This window comes from Melanostigma gelatinosum (genome assembly GCF_949748355.1).
Source record: "Melanostigma gelatinosum genome assembly, chromosome: 13".
Classification (NCBI taxonomy): domain Eukaryota; kingdom Metazoa; phylum Chordata; class Actinopteri; order Perciformes; family Zoarcidae; genus Melanostigma; species Melanostigma gelatinosum.
In genome coordinates, this window is record NC_136646.1 from 15,420,092 (window position 1) to 15,440,275 (window position 20,184).

Below are 20,184 nucleotides of genomic sequence, written 5' to 3' on the forward strand. Positions count from 1 at the left end.
GTGTTTGAGCGGGAGAAACAGCTGCAAGGCAGACTCGATTCACAATGACTTTCTATGGGGGAGGGGGGGGGGGGGGGGGGGAGGGGGGTGAGCTGAGCCTCCTGAACAAATATGCCGTCTCCGGTATCAGGTTCAAATGTGGGGGAAAATCCTGCCTATTCCTCCAAATCATCCAAATAATCTCATTTGACAGTCTCGGTGGTGAGTTATTTTGCAACTATGTTTGTGTAGGTCTGCATAAAATGTGGGCGTAGCACTGAACAATTAAAACAATAGAACAAAACTCAAGGATCAACCTGATGATTTGGGGGTGCAATATGACACAAAGATATAAAGGAGATTCATTTACTACCTTAATTAAAGTCAAACCAGTCATTTCACAGACACACCCATCACCAGATGTGCGCCTCATAGAACCACTAGATGGCAGTAGATAACAAGCTGTAGGACAGTGAGTGATTTGCTGCTTGCTGCTGGACCTTCAGCACAAGATAAATAATTCAGTTGAAAGCGGTGATAAAGAAACAAGACTTTTCGAAACTAATGCAAAAGTGGTGACTAGTACAGATTTAGTTTTTCCTTCTCAGAGAAACAAGCAAAAAACAAAAAAAAAGACTAACAATGTCTAAAGAGAATAATGACTTCATACAGACAGAGAAAAGTAGGATCAATAGCCCCACTGGTTTGTGTTGACCACAGCAATCAATATAAATGGCCTGTTTTTACCACAAGTGTAAGAATAATGACTTGTTCTAGCCCTCTGGCAGATTGGAAGCTGGTATAATGTGACTGTGAAAAACTGAAAGTGGAAGGAGATTAAAGATCCCCCGAAGTGGAGATGAAAGATTGAATTGGAAAAAAAGACACCAATGAAAAATGGATCAGAGTTTTTTCAGCATGCAGTTTTAATACGGAGCGGTGATGCAGGGTGGGACCTTGAACTGTCTGCAACTGTAGTGTTAACAAGGCAGTGTGCGCTGAACTTTGACCGAGCCGTGAGAGGTCCAGTGACATGTGTGAAAAAGCCAAAGTGCGGTCAGTAAAGTCAAAAGTCAAAGAACAGTTGTGAGTCTGTGATGATGAGTGGGATCCTGGTCTTACATGACTGCCAGTCTCATCTGTTCTCCAATCAGCAGGGCCAGAAGAATGACCTGTCACCCCTCTTTATAAATACAGCTCTCTATATACACGTTCCTTCCTCCATCCAGGGGCGGGATTTTGATTATGGGCACAAATCTTCAAAAGGGCTTTCGTTTTTCAGACACCCCTACAAAACAAGAACAAAACATGGCCATGTTTCTTTTCATAACTTTGAAGATGATGGTGGTAACAAAGACATTCTGTACAGCAAAGTACACCAAAAAGTGATAACAGGAATCAGAAAAAAATATATATTTATTATAAAAGTAGAGCCTGAATAGTTGTAAATGAAAAGTTGTCATTGGTGGAAATTTCACACGACACCCTTTCAAAAGAAAGTGTCTTTTACTTAAGCTAATATAAGATGGGATGTTGGCACATTTCAAGCCAAATACATTTAGTACAAAAACAATGAAGGTGGTGCAGTAAATACAAATGTGTAAAGTGAGAAGTAAAATTCATTTTTATTATCTCTCAGGCAAGACTGACTACATACTACGGCGTTTTTAAACCCTTAGAGATCCAAGCCATTTTACGTATTTCTGGTCTCCTCACTGCAAATATACTACAAAATACTGCAAAAATTGCTAATTCACTCACGTCTTCACTTTCTAACGTAACACGTTTGAAATGTTGAAAAGGTTCAGGTTCCCGTTCAAATCCCGCTTTATGGGACAACTTCGCCCCCTGTTGTTGTAAAATGTGTTCCTGCACATGTGTTCACCTGCATTGAGAACATAGAGAAGTAACAGCAAAGACTTATGGGTAATCCTCAAAGCAGCGGCGGGTTTGGCACAAGGTACCTGCGACTGTGCGTGAGCAAAATAATAACTACTTTGAAAAGCCCAATTTTTATTTGGTCGGATGGTTTTGGTTTGGTTGGCTTAGCCATTCGTTTTTACATGTTTATTTATGTATTTAGCCTGAAGTGCTGGATCCTGTATCATCTATCCTTACATCCTGCCCGATTGGTAGGCTTCTGCGCAGGTGCAAAGGTGTACGATACACCTGTGGTTAAACGCATTTCCCCCCTGATAATGCTACAACGTTACAACAAATCTGTGTTGAAATAAGCAGGAGGAGAGCTACTTAACTTTAGCTGTTGGCAGCGTATTCCTGTTGTAAATAATGAGGCAACAGCTGTTAATGGAGGTTTCATTCAGTTCCATTGTGATGCGTTCAAGCGTCGCTCAGTGAGATTGAGTATTTGGTGAAAGTCAATTATAATGTTAATAGATGTGTTCAAATCTAGTCTTTTGAAAAGTAGTTTTTGTGTATAAACTGAATAAATAGAGTTGAATGAGATGTTTCACATAAATATAAAATAGATATTGGAGAGGGAATTGTGAACAACTTTTAAAGAGTTTTTTTTAAGAAAAAATGGTTTCTGAAGCTGCGATGTTGAAGGGTTACAGTAGACAACCCTAGAAATAAAGGCTCAGGTGCTTTTTGGGTGTGATTGGCCTGACATAACTTTTTGGTTATGCTTGAATGGATGGCAGCTGTTCTCAATTAGAAAGCATTTGTTTATGGGCTTTGTTTTATTTACATACATTGTATTTACATGCATCTAAACCAGGGCTCTCAAACTCATTTTCACTCCGGGCCACATCAGCATCATGGTCGCCCGCAAAGGGCCGGTTGTAAATGTCACTACTCGTAACATATTGTTAAATAACTCTCTGCATTCACAGTTTAAAGTAGTCTTCAATGTACTCACAATACATTTCCATGTTAAATGTACAGTAACCAGCCAAAGAGCTGCTTCTATGACTGTGTTTAAGTATCTCATCATTTTGACTTTCAATCTCATAACTTCGACTTTCTATCTCATCATTTCGACTGGGGATATTTTTATTATTATTAGTCTAACTTAAAAAAAAAAATAAGTTTTTTTTTTTAAACTTTTCTTTTTTTGCTGGCGGATTCGCGGGCCACATAAAATGAAGTGGCGGGCCGAATTCGGCCCGCGGGCCGGGAGTTTGAGACCCCTGATCTAAACCCACTATACAATCACCGTGTCAATATACTGTACAGAGTACAGCTTTTCAAAATGGCAAACATACTGTAGTCCTCAAAACAACAGAGGGTTTGCCACTAGACCACATGTGCTGTTTGTCCACAAGAGATGACCATTCAACACCATCTCTCATCTCCCAGTTGACCTCGATTCCTTTCCTCGCCCCCTTTCCTGGCGTCTTAGTCTTGACCACGGGAGATGTGAGCGGAGTAGGTGATGATGATGATGATAATAATAATAAAGGATATTTATATAAAACCTATCAAAACAAGCAGCAATTACAAAGTGCTTTACAAGGCAGACATAAAGAATGAAGGATCGACTACAATACCAGATACACACACGTATTTCCACATCTACATTTGCAAAGAAATATAAAAGTATCTGAATGTAGTTTGCAACAGATGGATCTAACAGTATGTGAATATTTCTGTGACTTCCTGTCATGTGACCCCCAGCTTTCTGTCATCACCTCCTGCTGCTGATGTTGTCCAGGAGGCGCAGTTCAACCCGAACAAGCCTATTGAGACATCCTCCACAGCCGATCCGTCATTTAGATATCACGTCTGGCACAACTGCATCAGCTGTCCATTTACTTTTAAATCAATTCACAACGTGACAAGACTACGGATGTCACACCTTTTTCTTTTTGATTTAACACACACACAGCCTTATGATAGCCTTTACATATTTTATTGTTTGAAGCACACGTTTTGTATGAAAAGTACTTTGCAATTAAAGACTGACATGTATTATGTATATGATTGAATTGGATGTAGCCTGCATTCAAGATAGAAGCATACGATGTATCAAAATGAAATGTCATCATGAAACTACTTGTTATTTTTCGTACATAATTCAACGTTCTTTTATTGGTTTATAAGGCACTACATGGCTTTGCACCAGACTGCCTCTCAGAAATTATTTTATTTTATTAACCAGTAAGGCCCCTCTGATCCTCTGGTTCTTATATTTTAACTGTTCCCCAAAGCAGAACAAAAACATTTGGTGACTCTGCTTTAGCCATTAGGCTCAACGCCATTGAAACAGCCTTCAGGAGGATCTGAGAACAGCTGAACAGCAAACTAAAAACACATCTATTCAGTCTGGCTTTCATGTCGTTTAGTTTAACCAGGGAAATTACAGAGTACGTGTTGAAACCACTTGACTACCTGAGTGCATGTTCTATTTTTTTATTTGCATTTTGTTTTATTATTTGTTATCTTTGTTGTTAAATTACAGGATTGACAGACATTGAAGGTTTCAATTTATTCATTGCGAGTCATTTTTGTCTCCTTGTCATTGTCACAAAAGGCACATTGTGATTACATATTCAGATTATTAATGTCTAACATATCTACCTGTGTGTTGTGTTATACAATCTACCTTGTCCTTCCTGATTGAAAAGATCTGTTTAAAAAGTGGTGAATTAAAGTCTGGCATTGGAGCATGAGAGACTTTATCTCTTTGGTAAATGCTGTGTTTTGTCCAGACTTCTGGATGAGCAGAAGGACTTGAAGGTGACAAAGAAGTAGAGCGAATTGAACAAACATTTGGTAGCTAGTATCAGATCAACTAGTAGGATAAGTTGTTGGAGTTGAATTGGTTTTAGTTGTAGTAAAAGTAGCAATTATAGCAGAAGTAGTTGCTGTACTAACATTATAGCAATACTAGTTGTATTAAAAATGACATCCAACTAGGCCTCAATCGCTTCCTTCCTTCCTCTTCTGGGAGAGCCAAAGCAAAGTGACAGGAAGCAGTAAGGGCAGTCTCGGAATTCCCTTGTTAATGCTGCTGATGGAGTAGCACTTATGCTACATCCTCTTCTGATGCTCTGAGACCAAGCTGCATTAAATACGAAGGAGTAAAGATGTTCAGGATTTATTTTATTGAAAAATATAGGTTATTTTGGATAATACAGAAAAAAGTAAGAGTAAAGCAGTAAGGCATAATACACAACATTATACAGAAAGGGCAACAATGATAACTTCCCAGTCGCACACACCTTTAACCACAGAAATTACCCGAATACATTATGTAGTGTTTGAGTGATTGGAAATATAAATATCCAGTTATGCACATTTTTTTTTTTTTTTTAGAACACATCTCCGCCTTAAACTTAAATTCAGAAGTGATAACCATACAGAGAAGGAACAGATTTGACAGGCTCTCCCAAATTTGAGCGTCACAATGTAGAATTCTTTTTTGCTAGAAAGTTGAGATTTGGCACATCTGTCAGTTTCAGTTCAGGCAGTGAAATCAATCAGCGCAACTGAGCCTCAATACTTCAGGCCGCAGCTTTTAATGATGCAAAAGATACAGTCGAGCTGCAATGACGACGCAACTTGCAGAAAAATAGCAACCTTTTTTTAATTCTCTTGCTGTTGCTGGCCGTGTCGGTCCTCTTCATCTACTCTATAAACAGACTCAATACAAACATAGCAAAGATTTTTTTTTTTTTTTTTTTTTTTTTCAAAGATAAAAATGAAACACAACAGGTATTAACCGCCAAATACTAGTAGTGTCCGGCTTAATTGTGCCTGCTGATTTTGCACAATAAATAACCTAAAGCCCTCCTCACAAAGTAGTGTAAACTTGTCTGTACATAAAGGCAGCCCATTGGACGAATGAGGATCAACGTCTCTTAAACAGTTCAGTTGCACCACTGCAGCTGCTCGGATGTACGAAAACAAGGAAGGAAGTGGTTATCAAACGTTTCAGTTTCAACTGTAAATAACATTCGTATGTGGAAGATAGCCAATCCATGTCAGTTATCAGAAATCTGTAACATCATCATCATCATTAGTATGGCTTCAGAGTAGAGGGAAAAAAGAATCTGTTCATTGGGAAAAGAGACAAACAGTGTACAACCTCTCCCCCAGTGGGCCACTCTTCACACCTCTGGCTTCCTGTAGTAACACCAGGCTCTTTTTAGTTAATGCAGGCCAATGCTTCTCCTTCAGCTTTACAGCCCTGTTTCTCTAATGTACACTGAGGGTAAGCCTGTGTAGCGCTCACAGTGAATGAAAAACAGAAGGGAATTTTGGTTTTGGGCTTTGTGGTCCTGCTTTACAGCAGGGAAAGGCCGCCTGTGAGCAGTTGTCACAAGGACACCGAGTTACATAAGGGAGACAACTGACAGATCTTTGGCACTGTACTAGATCATCTTCAGATGAAAGGGGCTCAAGTCAGGGCTTCACACTCCAGTGACAAACACAGCCCCCTTTATTGTTACAAGATACCCACCAGTAATCCTGTGGTGATAGAGGCCTTCTGTTCAGCTCAGGCCTCATGATGTCCCAGTGAGAGAAAGCACAACAAGAAGGGAGGCGAACCAAATTTGAAAAGCCATATGACACGTCAAGTGAGAGAAAAAAAAGAGAGACAAAGCGTGAATTGAGCTTCAGTTATGGAAAGTGTTTTTCCTAAAAGTTTCTTTCTAACGAGTGGCTGCTCTTCCATGTCAGTTCCCTCAGTGTTGAAAAGGGAGCGCCGGGTTGACAGACAGTGGAGGGTAAGGCTGTCTGACTGTCTTCCAAAAAGGAGCAGCGACTCTTTCCTTGCAGACCTAAAGTCAGCGTCCTCCGTCTTCTTCACAGTCCCATTCCCACAGTACCCGACAACAGTGTCTTATTTCTGTTCAGTTGCAAATCCACACTGTTAAAGCACTTGCTAGTTTCACATACTCCCCTTCCAGAGCTCTGTCCCTTTTTTTTTTAGAAGACTTCGGAGACTCATACGCGGATCTCATCGTCTTCATCTTCCAGGAAGGAGGAGAAGTTGCTCTCCTCCTCTGGCGGAGCGCTGAAAGTGGCGCTGTCTGTATCTCCTGCACAGGTCTGGCTGTTTGGTTTCTCGTCCAGGGCAGCAGAGCCAGAGCTGGACATGGAGCAGCTGTCTAGATGCTGCAAATGTTTGGGCCGAGTCTCGGGAGTGTACTCTGGGGTGTAGGGACTTCCATTCTCAAGCCCCAGATCTACAGAGCTGTCTAGATGCATAGAGGCCTGCTGCTGCAGTTCTGCAGAGTCTTCCTCTTCCTCCTCCTCTGCAGCCTCATCTTTGCTTCTCTCCACACTATCCTCTTCCTCGCCGTGGGTGCTGAGAGGTGGTGAGGCACGGCCCTCGCTGCTCTTGCCCTCCTCGTAGCCGAGATCATCGTCCTCCTTTTCCATCACCCCCAGGATGTCACCCAGCATGGAGGGTCCCAGGTCGACATGGAAAGACATGACCGACTCAGCGTGCTTCATTCCACCGCCGTAGTGGTGGTGGGAGGTCTCTGGGAGCTCCGTTAGCTCACCAAAGCTCTGCTCTTCCAGCTCCAGGTAGTGAGCAGCTGCAGTTGCGCCTCTCCCATCCACCTCCCCGGGCTGCTTTAAAGGACTCGAGGACAAACTCTTGGCCAGAAGACTGTCCCCTCCGTCCTCACCATTGAGGAAGGGAAGTGACATGGCATTCTTCACATAGGTGGGGGACCCACCAGGTGTCACCAGGGTGTTGTCTCTCTGCTGGTCTACTCTGGTCACTGACTGGGAGCGCTTGCTGCTCCTGAAGGTGCGAGACAGGAGGCCGGGCCGAGGAGAGCGGGGGAAGAAACTGGTTTCGGGGGGAGGTTCCCCCGAGCGCGTGCTGAGGAAGGAGGTGTCGCCGAACGCGTCACCACTGCGGCCTACGTGCATGGTGTGGCGAAAGTCGCCCAGCGGAGCGCTGATCATCTCCCTGGTCAGGTCCATGCGTGAGCGGCGCTTGCTCTGGGAGGAGCTAGACACGAGCTGTTTCAGGATCGGCATGGCTTTGCACAGAGAACTTTCCAAATCTTGAATATAATCCTTCTTAAGGACCTTGGAATGATTCGAGGGGCCTCAATCACAGTCAGCCTGGGAACCTGAGAAATGAAAATTGAATAAAATAAGATACACAGAATTTAAATTTAAAAAAATGCAAATCTTTAAATCATCTGTCAAAATGTGATGCGGGATCAAAAAAACACATATCAAGACATATCTATGTAGACATATCAATTTACTGCACAACATCACATTACACCGTGCAGAATATTCACATTTGGCTTTTTAATTCCGTCACAAAAACAAAACACAAAAAAATTCTAATGATCCACTAATTACAAGACTTTAATAAACCACCAACTATGCAGCTCCATAATGATGAGCAGCACTCTTCCAACATCTCTGTGGAAAAAACAACACGGGGAACACCACAGGATTCTGCTTTAACGGCATTATAATTAAGAGCCAAACACCAACCACAGACCAACATGAACTGGAGAAGGACAGCTGAGGGCTGCCAGGGGTTTCTGCTGTGAAGCTCAACTTTGACTGCACGGCATTCGGTACATGACCAAAAGCTTATCTTCTAGTCACAGACAAAGTCAATTATAGAACAGCAATAATATCGAGTTTGCGATTCAACAGTCACCTAAGAAGTTTTTTGACAAATGTATGTGAAAATATGACCGGAGAAAGAAACAAGTCCCGGGCCATCTCATTCTCCTCCTTCTTGTTAGACGCCGTGTTTAAGCCCCTAGAGGTTTGTGACTGACAGTTGAGCGAAATGTGTTTCTGCATTATTGAAACATGCAGCCCAAACAGCGGAAACCTCACCACAGGCTGACAGCTAGTCTGCTTCCGCAGGTGCTGCACCGGGGGACGGGAGCAGGGTGTCTCATTAGCGATACATGATGCCAGCATATAAAACACACATTAAAACGAACACCGTCATGGTGGTCTGCAAAAATTGAAACGCAAGCAGTTTCTGCAGACAGACGTCAGAAAGGCGTGCACCTCTGACTCGTGGGTGGAAAGTCTCTACGGTCACACGTAAGCAGGCCTGCAGAAAGCACTAAGCTGGCCGTCTGCATTGTGCACCTCTCTGCTTTGCACTTAGGGCCCCTTTGTTTGTTTGCCCATGCTAACACAGGAAGATCATTAAAAAGTCAGCGGCAGAACCTTGATTTTGGATTTCTTACCGGCACGGCTTCAAAATAAATTGAAGTTGCTTTTGGTGAAAGTGTCGTTGGAGAATTTAGGCTGTAATGCTTCTTTCTTTTTTTTTTTTTGCACATTGACCTCGTTCTTCTGTCTCCACCCCGGCCCCCCCTCCAGCTGAGCGTCTTCTCTTCTTCCTGTTAATGCCCTCACCTGCTTTTGTTTCCATAGAAACACCCTCCTGCAAGCAAGCAAAAAGCATTTCCTGTCAGGGGGCTGTTGAAGGCTTCAAGCAATGCAACGTCTGCTATGTTTTCAATCATTCACTCCGTCCATGTAGTGTATAATTTAATGGTAAAAAATGGGGATGTATAAAAATACAGAAGCGTTCCAGTGCTGCAGGCGACGAAATAGAGGTATCTATATCGAGAGGAACACGAATGCAGACTTTTTGACTGAGGCTTGAACACGATGTGAAAACTTTCCGCGAACTTGTGCTTTTGTGCCAAAACACACAAACAAGGACTGTTTGTTTTTTCTCTCTCTCTCGCAGAGACATGTTTATTATTGAAGCTGCATGTTCTGATTTGTTTTTTTTGGGGAAATAATAAGGGAAATAATTCACACCCAGCCAAAAAACAAAGTCGTTTTTTTTTCTGACGAGTTGCTTCTGGGTGGCATAATCAGGCGAAGAAAAACAACCAGCGGATGAAGGGGAGACGGTGAAAGCCCGCCTCCCACTCCTACATCTCACCCCCCTTAGGCCGGGATAACGCTGAGCAGCTCAACAGTGCCCATGTTCCTGCAATGGGCACTGTTGAGACGACCACCAGGCAGATTGTTCATCGGCTTGAATCTAAACCCGATCCAGCACAGGCCTTTAGCACTTAAACCTGACTCACAGCCCGCTACATTTACAGCTCTGTGTATGTTTGAGTAAGTGTGCATGTACACGTGAATTTAAAGAAAATGGAAAATGGCCGGAGAAGGCAGCAGTTAGCGTGGGAACTACAGGGTCACAGCAGTGGGGGGGGGGGGGGGGGGGGGGGGGTTGACTTTATAAACAGACTTTCACAACACTCGGGGTCTGGCTGCAGCAGCGAGCCAATGGGAAACACAGAATGTGGGAGCGAAACCGACAAGACGTGCAAACGAGGCACATCTGCATCTTTTCATTTTGACAGCGAAATCGGAAACCTTCTACACACACCCACACACACACACACACCCCTTCAGACCTTGAGCCTGTTGAATGACATTTGGTTTTGAAGATTTGGTATTTCTCAACTGCTGAGTAAAAACGCAGCAGTGAATGCATGCATACACAGATAATGAGATAAACTTGAGCACACTGGGGACGATGTGATGGGAAATGTAATGTTAGCTCTGTTTATAGATCACATAACTCAATTATCAATATAAATACCTAGCCTGGGTCTAAGGGGGGGGGGCTTAAATATCATACGGTTATAGCCACTACATTATGGGAAGAAAAACCCACTGCTTGTGAGGGAAGAGCACAGCAATAACTTAGGAATGTGTTCTTTTTACTGAAAAGGGGGATAAAAGAGAGGAGTCTGGAACCGGAGTATATTCACCCAGGAGAATTCTGGATCTTAACGGAAATGCTATACAGCCATTTCTAAGCACTGTAAAGAGATGCTACATCACAGGAAGTGAAGAAAGAGATGATGCTATCACTAAAAAAGAAAAAAAATCACCCACATCATCAACACGCAGCAATTGAGGTTGTACAGCTCAGCTAACACGAAGAAAAAATCTGAATTTATATGTGCGACACGAGACCTAACCTGAAAAATGTGTGTCAGATGTTCCCTTCTCGTCAGTTCTCTCACACTAGGCCAGTCCACACTTGATCACTCACAGACACACATTCAAACGTGACTAATGGACCATTTCCCGAATTAGGTATTCTTGTATGAGGTCTTGTCTGATCTTATTTGTGGATTATCAGTCCAGTGTGTACGTTACTGTCTGGGAGAGGGTGGCTGCTGCAGTAGTGGAGGCTTTCTGTCTCGCGTGTTTGAAGTCATTGACCTGGACGGACAACCACACGGCCTCGGGGTGAAATGACATTGGGGGTTGGGAGGCCGCATGCAACCTAATATGTGTGAAAAAGTTGCTGGTTTTCTGGATATCTGAAAATGCTGACGACAAAACCATTTGCAGACACCCAAATTGTTGATGAAAAAAACTCTCATTCATGGCCAGATGTTTAAACGGGCAACACAAGCAAGAGGTGTTGTTCAGGAATAGGGCTGACACACACACACGTTCCAGTAATTAAGCAGACAAATGGCCTCTCGAAGATAGGTATCTGCCATGCACTCAGTTAGTGCGGCTGAATGTCTCATTTAGGAAGCAGCAGCCCAAGGACAAACAGTGGAAATCACATTCTCTCTCAATCATGCAGACAGGGAACAACAGATACAGGCTGATGCTGCCCTCTGCGCAACGGGTGAAAACACACTGCTCCAATGAAAAATTGCAAATAAAGCCCTCCTACTTACGCAAGAGCCAGATTTAGCAGTAAATGGTCCATTTTATCGCACTCGGGCTAAGCGGCGTGCCGTTTGCTTGTGGTGTTTTGATTCAGATCGAGTTGTTGACCTACAGGGTATCCCGAGTGCCCTCCTGCCATACCACCCCATTTCCCATGCCACTCACCACACATCCAATACCGCAAGAAAGCCAAGGGCTCATTTGGGTCGAATTGTAAATCCTCTGTGGTGGAAAGAGCAAGGCACATACAAAAATCTGTCAGTGTGAAATGCTGAAAAGGATGGGGATGCCGTAACAAACAGACCATGTTCACGCCCACGTTGGCCTGCGTGTTTGCTGTGTTGTTTTGTGAAGCTGAAACAACTGACAGACACTTTTTTTTTTATTGTAGAGCAATCCTAGTTTGTCACACAAAAATGGCAAACGTGAGCAGATTTTTTTTTGGACAAAACAAGACAGTTGGAGGCGTGTCTTTTGACTTTGGAATAATGTGTTGGACATTTTTCATTCATTGAGAAAATCTGACAGATAGTCAATAATGAATATAATTATAAGTTGCAGCCCTACAATCTGAATCTAAATCTAATTAAATCAGGAAAGCCAAAATGAGAGAACACCTTCAACTAAAAACACCTCGATACTAATACAGTTCCTCCAAAAAACAAGAATAACGCCTCTGAGGACAGGAAGGAGAAGATAAAAAACAGCCTGCCTGTGTGTATTTCTCAAGCGCAGACAGCTGTGTTTTTTGCCGACCCCACTCATACCTGGCAAGCTGGTGTGAGGCGGTCTGTTATGCTAATGTCACACCTCACCCAGCAGGACATTCTGCTCGGTAAGGATCAAAGCACAACAGATATTTAGAGCTTCCCTGCTTAAAAAAAAAAAGAAAAAAAAAAAAAAGAAATTGGCATTCATATCAATAAGTACTAAATCTGTAGCTATCCTTTGATCAGCGAGTGGAATATTTGAGGGAAGAAGATTGAGCTGGAAGAACAAACTCAGACAAATTCAGCAGTGTTTAAAAATAACATTCAGTTTACTGGTCCATGATTACACAACTACAGACTGTTAATGTTTAGTGTGTAGCTGCATTAGCAATAGGGCAGCTATAAAAGTCTATGTTATACCCTTTTCCCATCAAATATACCGTGTACATGTGGCTTTTTAAAAACAGCAAATCAGCTTAAATAATTTAGCGATAGACTGATTTCCCGAGTATGTCGTGCCGTAGCACGGGACTTTCTGGGTTTTTTCCCTGGCGTGTCAAGCTTCACTTCACGGACACGACGCCCGGCACCTGAAGCAGTTAATTACTAAACAGTGAATACTCTTCTTTTTGTTTTTTACATCTGTTACTTATTCAGTCTCTTTCAAACCAGAGCTGGTGATTGTTGGAACGTGGGAAAGACGAACAGAGACAATTTTCAGTTTTACTTTGTTTCTGTCGAGATAGGTGTTTGGATGGTCAGCGAGGTCAAATTACTGTGTTGTCTGACTGGAGTTTGGTGGCTTTGAGGAGAGCATATCAATTGAATGTTTTGTATGATGATATATTACAATAACTGTCCAAATCCCTGTTGATTTTATTTATTAAAATATCCACTTCAACGAGAGCGTCACATGGCATCACACCGCAAAAAGGGGTAAGAATTAACAAGTTCCCGCGGGTGTCATGTTTCCATCACTGCCAACCCGGAGCCGATAAATACCTGTGACTACTGCAGAGTAATTTGGCCCAGGAATGAAGGCCAATAGTCACCGTTCCCACTGAAGGCAAAAGCCAGATGTTCATGGATGTTTTGAGTTTTTTGTCCAAGTGGAAAAGCAGTTTTAGTTACACGAGCCGGTCAGATGAACGAGAGAGGAGGAAAAGTGATGCACAGATGATAACCAGAACAGAGCAGAGTACGTTCAAAAGAAGCCCGACAACCAACGACAGGGTACATGGCAGAGAATCGGCCTGCAGCGAGTCACCTCGACGTGTACCAGCTGACCTTTGATACACGAGCGGAGACGACTCGTCTCTTTTCACGTTTACATGCCGACACAGCCTCCACACAAGACACCCCATCTCCTTCTCCCCGTCCTCCGCCTTGGTGAAACTGACAGCTTTTATAAAACAGACACAAACAGCGGCTGGCAGACATAGAACGCCGTACTCCGCTTCGACGCACTCAAGAATGAAAAGTGTTCCGTTGCACATCATTGTCACAGATCTACAATGCCTTTCCATCCACAAACAATATCGTCTATTTCACCGCCGTCTCTGAATGGAATGAAAGTTACAACCATGCGACTGAATTGGCAGCCAGCATTCCTCCACGTCGTCCTTGTACTGGGCATGGCATCCAAAGACAAATGGACCGACATTGGCACCACTGCAGCATTTTGAGTATCTCACCATAATGAGAGAATGAGCAGAAGAGAAAAGAGCACGCCAGAAATAACCACTCAACATCACTTTGGATGCGTTTGGTAATGGTACATTCCTAAAGACATTCCCAGCTTTTTCATTCTCGTCCAGCTGGACCGGCAAGGTGAACCAGCTCCAGGTCATTAATAACCGCTCCCGTCTCCACAAAAAGACGCCTGGGCCCTCTTTGACTGCGCATGAATCTTACAACTCACCACTGAGCCAAGTGACCAACACAAGTGACCTCAAAACGGCTACTAAAAGCACGGATCAAAGAATTTTGTTAGCGTGTTGAGGGGTACGTCCGCAGGAAGGGCAGGGAGAAAATGAGGCGGTAAACCCTCCCATCTCTCCGGAAATCTACTCAGTCTGCCCTTCCTGAACAATCGTAATACAAACAAGGCCTCCATGTCTTGCATCACACTGTGTTACTGATGGGCTAACCAAACAAACACAGCTCATATCTCCATCAAACAATAGTTTTAATAACCTACAGAGCTGTGGGCCCCATACTGGCACTGCATGTTCAACAACAATAACGTGCAACATGCATCAGTACATGGAGCGCCGCTGGTTCAACAACATTAATTTTAGTGGCTGAACACAGCCGGATCTTCACCACAGCGGATAGCTGAGTCACAGCTGATGACAGAGCTCTGGCCTCAGGCCCAAGAGTCCGGATCGTCACCCAGGGCAGACTGTAGAGGGGTGAGGTTGCATTTCGAAAAACTTGAGAGGAAACCTGCGCTAGTCAATGGAAAGAATGCAGGGAAATGATTGCTTTAAAGTGTCTGTGTGCCATAATTACAAGGGGTCAGAGCAACAAGACATTGCACAAGCTGAGGGGAGCCGAAGAAGTCGTTATTCAACAGTGAAGGGGCTGTTTTTGTCAAAGATTGCATTCTTTAGAAAATACAAGACACTACTCTACTTGTGCACGACAACAGTCTCAATTTGAAGTGGATAATAAGTGTACCGTGCACGGATTCTCCCCCAAGATCTAACTAATACAAATAAAGTACCCAAAAAAAGGGTTCAGGCAGAATTGTTAATTTGTTGTCAACAAATATCTTCTCGTCAGCCATCAAAACATTTGTACAGTGGCATTGTCTTCTGCTACGCTGATATCAACACCACTCAATATTACAACAAGGAAACCGGATGACAAAAAAAAAAACCTACATTTCCTCCAGCTCATTGTACGAACACCAGCCTACCAGCACACAGTGCAAAGCATGCTGGATCAGACTAGGAAACAATGCCACCAAACAAAAGACAGGAACAAACACAGCATTCACACAGTGACATATGAGATGCCCTTAGAATTTGATGTTGGGACAACAAGGTTATATAAAAATAAAAAAGGTAGGGGGCAACGTACTAAATAACTGTTGCTTTATGTTACGAGTCAAGGAAACCATAAATTGTGTCCTGAGAGAATGATACACGCGCCTTATTTGCTACCGTCGACAGGCTAACAAACCCTCCAGTGTCGGTAGCTGCTGAGCTCCAATCCACCTGGGCATGCAATCAATTTGCCTCCTTTTTTACTGACAAAATTCAGAAAATTTGACAAGCAGTCAGTGCCTCCACACCAACCACAGGATATGTGTTGTCCCGATCTCTGAATAACATCCATTCAAATATCATGACACAATTTCATTCAATCGACCGTAGAAGCCTAGAAGACATGATACAACATCTGAAGTCATCCTCCTGCTGCTTGGATATTCTACCAACACACTTTTTCAAAAATATTTCAAACTGCATGACCACTGATCTTTTACAAATTGTAAACACATCCCTTCTCTCAGGTGTCTTCCCACAAGCCCTAAAAACTGCAGTTATTAAACCACTCCTAAAGAAGGTTAGTTTAGACTCCGCAACGATGAAAAATTATAGGCCAATATCAAACCTCCCATTTTTAAGTAAAATAATTTAAAAAGCGGTTTTCCAACAGCTGACCAACTTCTTGACCGTAATTAACTGCTTTGATTTTTTCCAGTCAGGCTTTCGACAGCACCACAGCACTGAAACTGCTCTTGTTAAGGTTTTCAACGACATCCACTTAAACAGACAATGGCAGAAGTTCAGTCTTAGTGTTACTAGATCTCAGTGCTGCATTCGACACGGTCGACCATGCCATACTCCTAGAAAGACTAAAAATCTGGGTGGGACTCTCTGGCACAGCACTTAACTGGTTTGAATCCTACTTGAAGGGCCGAGAATACTTTGTGTCTGTAGCTGATTACACATCAGAGCTGACTAAAATGACATGTGGTGTTCCCCAAGGTTCAATACTGGGGCCTCTTCTGTTCAACATCTACATGCTTCCACTAGCTCAGATTATGGAAAACAACAAAGTGTGTTATCATAATTATGCAGACGACACACAAATCTACATAACTATGTCACCAGGGGACTATAATCCAATACAAGGGCTGGGTAACTGCATTGAACAAATCAACAACTGGATGTGCCAGAATTTTCTTCAATTAAACAACGATAAAACAGAAGTAATTGTTTTTGGTACCAAGGACGAACAATTGAAAATCACCGCTCAGCTTCAGTCACTGATGTTAAAACCCACAAACCAAGCCAGAAATCTAGGTGTAGTTATGGATTCAGACCTCAACCTGAACAGCCATATCAAGACAATTACAAAATCAGCCGATTATCACCTGAAGAATATATCAAGGATTAGAGGACTTATGTCTCAACAGGATTTGGAAAAACTTGTCCACGCATTTATCTTCAGCAGACTGGACTACTGTAACGGTGTGTTTACAGGTCTCTGTAAAAAGTCCGTCAGAAAGCTACGGCTGATTCAGAACGCTGCAGCTCGAGTCCTCACTAAGACCAGGAGGGTGGATCACATCACTCCAGTTCTGAGGTCTTTGCACTGGCTTCCTGTCCAACAAAGAATTGACTTTAAAATCCTGCTGTTGATTTACAAAGCACTGAATGGTTTAGGGCCAAAATACATCTCTGATCTGCTGCTACCTTATGAACCATCCCGACCCCTCAGGTCGTCTGGGACCGGTCTACTTTCTGTTCCCAGAGTCAGAACTAAACATGGAGAAGCAGCGTTCAGTTTTTCTGCTCCACATATCTGGAACAAAGTCCCAGAAAGCTGCAGGTCTGCTGAGACCCTCAGCTCATTTAAATCAAGATTGAAGACCTTTCTGTTTGCTGCTGCCTTTAATTGAACCACATTCAATTCATATATTAATCAATTTCCTGCATTTCTGCATTTTACTACTGAATTTTATTTCTTACACCGTTTCTTTAATTGTTTTTAAATCTCCTTTTCTTTTGATGTTTTGATGCTTTTAATGGTTTTATGTGAAGCACTTTGAATTACCTTGTTGTTGAAATGTGCTATACAAATAAACTTGCCTTGCCCTGCCTTGCCTTACACTCACTATAGCCACAACTAACAGTCTAAAGTTGCACTTCAGGGCCACCGCAGAAGTTGCTGTCAACTACTTTCTGAGCAGGTTGCGTTTCCTGGGCTGTGCGCCAGCAAATGAAGTCTACGCTGCTGTCCAATAACAGAGCGGTTGGCAGTGTCCAACACCACACAGAGGAAGGATAACTTTCACCTTCAGGCACTTAAACACATGTCCCCTGCAGGCAATTAGGTGCTTTGTAATTTCAGTAACGGAGGAAAGTAGAGGGAGCAGAACCTGTGCAGGCTGGTCGAGTGTGTCGCATGTCTTGAAAAGAATTTCAGAGGCACTTCTGGGGGGGGGGAGGGGGAGTAAACAGGCTCAGCCTGTGGCACATAAATCTTGGAGATGAGGATTGCTTGTTTGCTGTGTCGTCGACCCAAATCCATCACAGCGTCTGGGCAGAACAAGTTGACATCTCACAAAGCCCTCTGCGTGTTGTGGATGAGACGGGTCAAATGTCACTTTTAAACCTCTGTAAACAAAGAAAGCCAGACAATTTGCCTCACAAGCAGAGATATCTGATACCATTATCTCTTCAAACAATTGGTGAGGAGTTCTTATCAGTATGGCCTACTGACCCCGAGGCCTTATCACTTTATTATGCCAGTCAATGAGCTCATCAGATGCCATCGAGACTGAACTGAAACTCAACAGCTCTGCCAAGTAGACAGACAGACAGACAGGCTCAAGGATACAAGGTAACAAACTGGACAAACAGGACAGGCGTGCACTGTAAGACCGGGCATAATGCATGATCTTTTGGTTTTAACACATTATTGGCCTCATTTAGATCATTTTGAAGCTGGACATATGTCCTCATGTGAGGCCTGTGAGAGTTTTCGTTTGGTGAAAGGTGATGAGTACAAATGAGGAATCATTTTTTGCTACAAAGCACCCCACGCTTATGAAGGTTTTAATTCTTGCCGAGAGCAGCTGCAGAAATATCAGCTCAATTCTCGCGACACCACAAATAAACGTTTCAGCGACTGAACCACGTCCCCTTATAAGTGTCCATTTGACAGCACTCTTGCGTTTACGGTGCGGTCACTCGCTGACATGAAGGCAAGCCTGTGATTCTGGGTGGGTCACTGGCAGGAGAACAATAAGTAGCTGACCACAAACGCGTCAGCTGCCTTGTGCGCCCGCGCGCTCTACCGAACAGTTACATGAAGCGGCTCTGTTAAATACACATGCGAGCTGTATCAACAAATATAGAAAGGTGCATTTTGTGTGGTGAAGCTTAAGTGCAAGTACAAACATTGACGCGCGCGCACTTACCGAGCATCCCCATTCATAAAGCCGGGTGCTGCTTCACTTTTAGGCCCCCAGCAGGTTGACAATGGGGGCAGCATTCATCAAACCAACGGAGACGTGACGCGATGAGATCAAACTCTCAGGAAATCCAAACGGCTAGACAGACAGGCTCGCTTCTTTTTTTTTTTAAACAGAAATGTTACTTATGCTGTCACCGCATCCACAGAAGCGGTGCTGCTGCTCGTGAGTGCAATAACTCACTACAATGCCTCCTGCTGCCTGGGTAGTGTGTTTGAACACGCCCTCTTTACATGGCTGCTTAAAGACACAGGCTGCCAGCATGGGGGCCCTCAGACAGGCTCAGCTTCATTTCCCTCAATTAAATGCGGGGTCTGCGTCATGACCACTAATGACACATTATTTAAAAAAATAAACAAGTAGAAAAAAATCACACTGCATCACCACCTCTCCGTAATGTTTCAGTGGGGTAACAGATAAGAAAAATGAAATCATAAACTCATCTTCTCCACCAGTCAAGAACACATTCTGTATTTAAGGATGTATTTATATTGCAAATATCAGTGTCATACTTTCAACCAAAGTATTGTGTTTCCACTCCTTCACTTTCTCTAAAACTGTGTCACTGAGAGGGGGAAAACGCATCGTCAGCCTCTGTGAGAACACCGGACACAAAGGAAGTCAGCGAGTGCCCTACATGACATTTTTGAGGAGTTGCATGCAGTGCAAGTTAAAGACACCTCATACATTTTGCATGGCTTTTATGAATGGCATACCCGAGCTAACAAGGCAAATAGATAAGACCCAGAAAAGTATCCAAAATCTGGGTCAATTAGAATAAGGCAAATCAGTCATATACAGAATTAAAGGACAAGCATGTGGTTTCAAATATTTTAATCAAATTATTTACATGTTGAGGAGAGCGGTTCAAAGTCTTTCATGGATCTTTCACGTTCTTCAATCACCAAAGGCCTGTTTGAATGACTGACCCATTTGTTTGACCATGTGTATTCCAGGCTGGTCGCCTGGCCTCTGTCTGACCGCTCATTAGGGCCCTTTGCGATGGAAATGAGCGCGAAGCAGCTAACCTACACCCCAAGGGCTGTGCACGCTCACCCTGAGCTCAAGAGAAAGGAATGTGTGAATGGTTGATAATCATCACAAGTCACGTCCTTCCACTACCTGGACAGAAAGACGATTCTCTTTTGTCTTTTACAGACGTATAGTGTTAGCCTATACCTATCTGCAATCTAATGAGATGCATGCAGAGTGTCCATCACACACATTCAAAAAGTTATTTCCTGCCTTTGGCTGTGTTCCCGGTCTGTCCCACTAGCGAATGGGAGAACAGGATTCTTCATGATGAGAATTTGACTCTAGAGTCCAAGTCTAGAGTCTTGTCCAGGAACAAGCTGC

General features: G+C 43.3%; 1 protein-coding gene across 1 annotated transcript; it reads right to left on the reverse strand.

Moving 5' to 3' along the window:
* Nucleotides 1–5,066: 5,066 nt before the first annotated feature.
* Nucleotides 5,067–18,890, reverse strand: LOC306787203 (cdc42 effector protein 4-like). Its single transcript, XM_079282288.1, has 2 exons — nt 18,775–18,890; nt 5,067–8,042 (listed from the first exon to the last, which is right to left on the reverse strand). Exon 2 carries the CDS (start codon nt 7,945–7,947, stop codon nt 6,895–6,897), a length of 1,053 nt encoding a protein of 350 aa, XP_079138414.1. The 5' UTR covers nt 7,948–8,042; nt 18,775–18,890; the 3' UTR covers nt 5,067–6,894.
* Nucleotides 18,891–20,184: the final 1,294 nt, after the last annotated feature.

Bases quoted from the DNA above. Each gene is read 5' to 3' on its own strand.
- LOC306787203 (XM_079282288.1), bottom strand. From the start codon at position 7,947: ATGCCGATCCTGAAACAGCTCGTGTCTAGCTCCTCCCAGAGCAAGCGC.